Below are 6,000 nucleotides of genomic sequence, written 5' to 3' on the forward strand. Positions count from 1 at the left end.
TTTGTTGATGTTTTTATGGGTGTTAATATCCACAAAAAAAACAATTGGTTAGTTGGTTGATAGTAACCCAGATTGCAGAAGCCACCTCGTAAAGGGCTCCCTGTTTGCAAACTTTATTTATTCTTGTACACTCACACTTCATAGGAAAAATACTCCTTTAGGAGCTTCTAAGTTATTTCACAACTTTCCATACAGATAAGGTAGTTCTCTGTGTCCATCCGGGTTTCTTGCATTGGTTCTGATTTTCATGGTAGTCATATGGTTACTCTTTCTGTGTTTTTTGCAAGCAGCTCCACCAGCTAATCGGGCTTCCCATACCTGTGATGCAAACAGGATGGTGCATTTCTTTAGTCATTGCAGGTCTTGGTTCAGCTCTACCAGACACCCTTTGATGACCATTAGTACTTCTGCAAAAGGGAATTCTATGGCAATTGGAAAAAACTGCTAATGAACTGATATGGTGTGTGAGCCCTCACAACCCAAATATTGTATTTTCATCAGAGCTGTCGCAGTCCCATTTTTATTTGTATCGGACACACTTTGCACTTCTCAAACTTTCGCCCATTTGTTTATTTATTCAAGTCTCTACGGGCGTCTATTGCGATTATTTACAATCTGCTAATGAATATTGCCCTGTCCTAGTGATTAATCATTATTTTACCTCCAGTGGATCTCTCCACACAGAACCTTTGATCTCTGTCTTTGAATGCCCTTGATTCCAGTTGGTTTCTTGGTTGCCTGTGGTTTGGGCCATACATTGAGAGCTCCCCATATGGTTTCTACCATCAGGAGACATTCAAGCACCTGGACCAGGAGACGATGCCTTGGGTCGCCCATCCTTGACTGGGGCTGAACATTGCATATTCACCTGGTTGTGTGGGGGACACCCATGCTTTGGCCAGCAGCCATACAGTTACCCTGTGAGTGACAGGGTTGTCAGTACAGGTGATGATAATAGAGATTTTGGCAGCCTTTCCATGCCCAAGGAGCTGCAGTCAGTGCACATGGGTCCATGCAGGACAATCCAAGAGTATGTGGCACATACTGCTGAAAAAGAAAACAAAATGGACCTCTAATCTGACCGCTTCACTTTGATGAACCTCCATTTAGTTAAAAAGTTGAAGAACTTTTTTGACAAAAAGGCATGATTAGTGCTGTGTTTATTGTTGATTAAAGAACAGTCTTCAGCTTGTTGCATTCTTTTGTTTCCAACTTTCGTTCTTTCCAAAGCTTTTGCGTGACTGTCTGAACCTTGTCCGCACCATATAAAAGAAATAGAGTTATATGAATGTTGATCCCAGATTCTCTAACCAGTCTCCTACCCATCCCTCTCTCCACCGCCAGGCGCTGATGAAGGTGGTGAACCAGGTGTGTGAGAAGGTCCCGGCAGCCTCCGTCCTGCTGCTTAGCAAGCAGGATTCTGGGAAGGTGTTTTGTGCATGCCAGGTATCCAAGGTAAGGTGGCGTCCGTGCTGTGAAACACTACAAACCTCTTTATACTTTATAAGTAAGGCCCCCAGTTTTCTGTTTGTACTGTTTTTTACAGATACATACAGACAGAAATCTGTGTTTCCTGTCTGCACTTATTTTTAAAAAGCGGAAAAATACTGAAAATTTAGTAACTGAGCAGATAGACAGCTTGGGGATTTAAAAAACACAGGTTAAGATATCTTTCAGTACAGGCATATTTGTAGTAAATTGCTAATATTTACCTATGGATGTAGTGTTTTGCTATCTTTGGCTGCCGAATTTGCTAAAACACTACAGGCATAAAGTATGAGTTCATGTTTATCATTTAAATGTGGAAATGTACCATTTTTGACTCCACTTATTCACAAACCACAAAATAAACATGGATAAATGTCCAAAAAAGAAATCTGGATACAGACGGAAATGTTAAAAAAAAAAAAAATACCATAAAATCGGGAGCCTTATTTATAAGGCCCTACATGCTGTTCTGTTAAGAAAGTTGCTACGAGGTTGAAGATCCAGTCACACAGGCCTGTTGGATCAGAAGGGCAGCTCCAACCCCTGGCACCATCAGGTGGTAAGAATTTGTTTAGAGACCTTGTCATTAAATAGCAGACTTATTTTTAAAGCTATAAATTAATGCTGGAGGAGAAGTCAAAATGTGCAGGGCTTGGGCTCTGTGCAAGTGAGCTTTAACGAGACAGTACTACCAGAAATTGTCCCCACATTGGTCCACGAGAGAGAGCCAATCGTAGCAGAGTGCCACTGATATTACCACATATGGTGACATGGTGTTTGCTTCTGGTTGAGTTTCTACACCTGACTCAAAGATGACCATTGTGTACATCCATACATATGGCGGGGTTCAGGGCTGCTTGTATACCAGATTCTTATAAGGGCGATATTGTTATGAACGTAAATAATATTTCTGATAGCTATGTCCCAAGCTGGGTCAAACAATAAAATTATACGATTAAACATTAAACTAAAATAACTAAAACTCATTCAAATTTAAACCTGATTCTCATCGATGGGGAAAGTCGTATTGACATCAAAGATCTATTTCAAGCAAGTCTCATTAACACACATAACAAAAGCAACATATTTAAACATGGTGCACTACAGTTACTAAAGCACTTTTCCTTATTCACACTAGTAGGAGTGGTGTATCCCACCGCTATGAAAGGGGAGCTCTCGAGGCAGTGGTGTGCTTCAGATAAAAGAGAGCAGAGTCCTCATCCACCCAGGCCGTAGCACAGACCTCAGGAGCATCAAAGTCACAGAGATGGGAGATTGAGTGAAAGTCTTCATATTGTTGTAGGGATATGTCAGGTGACCTGCTTCTGCTTCATTGACATGCTACTAAACCTGTTAGCAATCAGTAGTTGATGGGAAAACCCTTTCTCCTGCTTAAAGGCGTCACATGGGGACAACAGAGAACTGCTGACATCAAATCGACTCCGAAAAGATGTCCGCTGAAAGAATATGGCCCTGATTTAGAGTTTGGTAGAGGGGTTACTCTGTCACAAACGTGACAAATATCCCATCACTGTATTATAAGTTCCATAGGCTACAATGAAATTGTAATACGGCGGACGGGATAGCCGTCATGTTTATGATGGAGTTACCCATCCGTCAAACTCTAAATCAGACCCTCTATCTAGTGCAGAGCATACGTGATAGGCAAAGGAGCGCAGATGTCATTTTAAAAACTGGAATGCGTGCACTAAACTGCTCAAACCTGTAATGTTAATGACTGCACAGATAGAGGGATTACTAGACAAGAATGAGTAATGAGCGCCTGGATACCCTTGCAGGTGATTAGCAGCGCTGTACAAATCGACTGATTGATTGATCGCTTTTATTAGAGATCTGTAAAATTTACTTTTGATAATAAATAGGACTTGTTTCCAGGACAGTGGTTCAGGCTCTTCCAGTGCTTTGTTGATGGTGCTTGGTGCCTTACACCTAGGACCTGTACTGGGGCAGTGTCCAAAGAGCCGATATCCCTGCTGTTGTGATGCCAACACAGTGATGACCCCAAAGCTAACATCCTGGAACTCAAAGAAGAAGCCACCACAGTAACGTGAGTGGTTCTGGTGGCGGCTGGACAGGCTGTGGTCCCCTTCCACACAACCTTGCTTCAGCTCTGCTAAACATTAGCCTCTGATGCTCCCTAAATCCATGCACTGGGAGCCTTACCTCTCTAGAATATCTTACCTACTGCACCCAAGATGGATGGCTGAAGCTTACAAAGATATCTCTGCAGTCGATGCATTGATCCGCTCAGTTACATAATATCACCAACAGTCTGAGTGTAACCTGAAGATATTCTGCAACTCTGTGTGACACACACACAAAATGTGACCTCAGGCTTTCTTTCATCAATTACATGAACTCACACTGCACAGAGATGTCTGCGGTAGCAGCTATTTCATCATAGATGTATGTATGTGGTCCTTGCATTAACCTTGCGTAAAGGCAGCTAAGCACTGTACGAGGTCAAAGGTAAAGATACAGTAAATGTGTGATTGGAGGGCGAGCTGGTTTCTGAAAGCACAAGTGTGGTGCTATTGCAGTGTAATGTACTGTTCTTTAAAGAGGGGTCTTAAACTCTTTACTTATGTGTACCAGCTTTGGGCTGGGCTGCCTAATAATGTAATATCATCCCTTAATCTGATTTCCCCGCATCATCTGCACTAACCCACTGCCTTATTGCGCACTGTAGATACCTGACAAATACAATGTATGCAACCCGCACACAGCTCTGCTGCAGGTCAAGTAACTCACCGAAGACAGGTGCACTAACCCAGTATTTTATCTTATACCAAAAGGGACAAATAAACTCAGGCAACGAACACTCACATCTCTGTACAGGTCCAATAACTCACTGAACAATCTAGTATTTTACACACCTGAAGGATGTGCGCAGGGTCGACAAGTAGTGATTCGAGGGCAGCATGAAGAATACAACAAGCACATTGTTACAGGTAATAAACAGCATATTAAGCCTGGCTAGCACTGCTGCTTTAACCACGCAGGGATCTCAGGGTGCGCAAATGTAGAGTGCGTTAGACGTGTGGTTTAGGATAGCATTAGTGGGTATGTTCGCATGGTATCCACAATTTACAAAGCAATATCTCCTCTGTTCATCTTTGTTCCAGGCCTCAGTGCACAGGTTGTCGGCAGCTGATTGGGCTCTGGAGGTCTGCGGTCAGATGGAAGGAAGCGCTGGTGGCTCGGACGTTGTGGCTAAGGGGACAGGCAGCACCAGCAACTTGGACTCTGTACTGTGTGCTGCACTTGCCTGTGCAAAGGCCAAGCTCCAAGAATCTGGCTCATGAGCCCTGAAGAAGCCTTAAAAAGTCTAACGGAGGTCAAAACTTCTTTTTGGAGCATCCACACACACAAACTGTGAGGTCGTTCTGGTATCTAAATGGACACTGGTTCTAAACATTGACATTTGGAGAGTAAGGGGCAAACATCCTTTCTAAGGCTGCATCAAAGCACTGACCTCCACTGGAAAACCAGTTTATTGACAGATGCCAACTACAAAGGGAGGGATTGATGGCCATGCTCATGGGCCCTTTGTTCTCCGGCCTGTGTCACCGTTGGCCCTGGCTCCGAGCAAGAAAGGCTCAGAGACCAAGAAAGTCTGTTCATAGCAAGAAAAACAAATAAATAAATACAGAACAGCACTTTAGCAGGATTTGGAAGCAGCTTCTGATATGGAGAAGGTTGAACATTCAGGAATGCCCTCCTGTCGTCACACTGCACTTTGTTACACTGAATGTCTGAACCTGATCATAACATATTGTTCTCCTGAAATCGAATATACATGAAGAGTCTCACCCATGAAGACACTGTGCAGAATTGTCAAGCACTGTGCCTGGTCACCCTCAAGGTGGAGGAGTCCTCCCAAGTCTTTTATTAATTAATGCAATAAAATGTGTCCCATCGTTTTTTATTTTGAACGCTCAGTATTTATTCTTCAGTGTCTTGAGGGAAAATAATGCTTTGAGGACCAGAAAGTTAACATCCTGAGATAATAGGTAAATTACAAGGGCTGCAGTTCGCCTCTGTAGACATTCCTAGGCCTGGAGCAAATTTCCATGTGGAGTCCTTGTTAAAAACTGTGACAGTCTTAATTTCTCCATTGTACTGTCATATAGAAAATTTGTAATTGCTGGATTTCCACCAGTTGGAAAATACAATATTTTGAAAGTTGCTCCAAATGGGCAACTGCACGCGCAACTTGATTTTGTTTCTTCTCAGTTGGGAAAATATTTTCCCCAAAGCATAGCTTAAAATTACACTTACTCCTGCCATGGAAAGGAGTAATTTTGCTAGCATTTCCATGGTGGGAAACTATCAACAAAGGGTTTTCAAAGGGCCACAAACATTTGAGCTTGTGGGTGTTGATTAGGTTTTAGAGGTGGGGCCACCCAGGAGCATGTACATACCCACCTTTACAACCACATATGTGAATGCGCAAGTTTCAGGAATCTGACAAAATTCTCATAATGCACT

The 6,000-nt window shown here is 42.8% G+C and overlaps 1 protein-coding gene across 2 annotated transcripts in view; it reads left to right on the forward strand.

The window, feature by feature from the left end:
* AARS2 (alanyl-tRNA synthetase 2, mitochondrial) overlaps positions 1–5,444 on the forward strand; it is a 96,432-nt gene extending 90,988 nt beyond the window's left edge. For both annotated transcript variants that reach the window (XM_069236372.1, XM_069236371.1), the window contains 2 exons: positions 1,345–1,455; positions 4,635–5,444. In XM_069236372.1, the coding sequence (XP_069092473.1) occupies positions 1,345–1,455; positions 4,635–4,814 (291 nt within the window). In that variant the 3' untranslated portion in view covers positions 4,815–5,444. The remainder of the gene's footprint in view (positions 1–1,344; positions 1,456–4,634) is intronic.
* The last annotated feature ends 556 nt before the right edge of the window (positions 5,445–6,000 follow it).

This window comes from Pleurodeles waltl, chromosome 5 (assembly GCF_031143425.1).
Source record: "Pleurodeles waltl isolate 20211129_DDA chromosome 5, aPleWal1.hap1.20221129, whole genome shotgun sequence".
NCBI lineage: Eukaryota > Metazoa > Chordata > Amphibia > Caudata > Salamandridae > Pleurodeles > Pleurodeles waltl.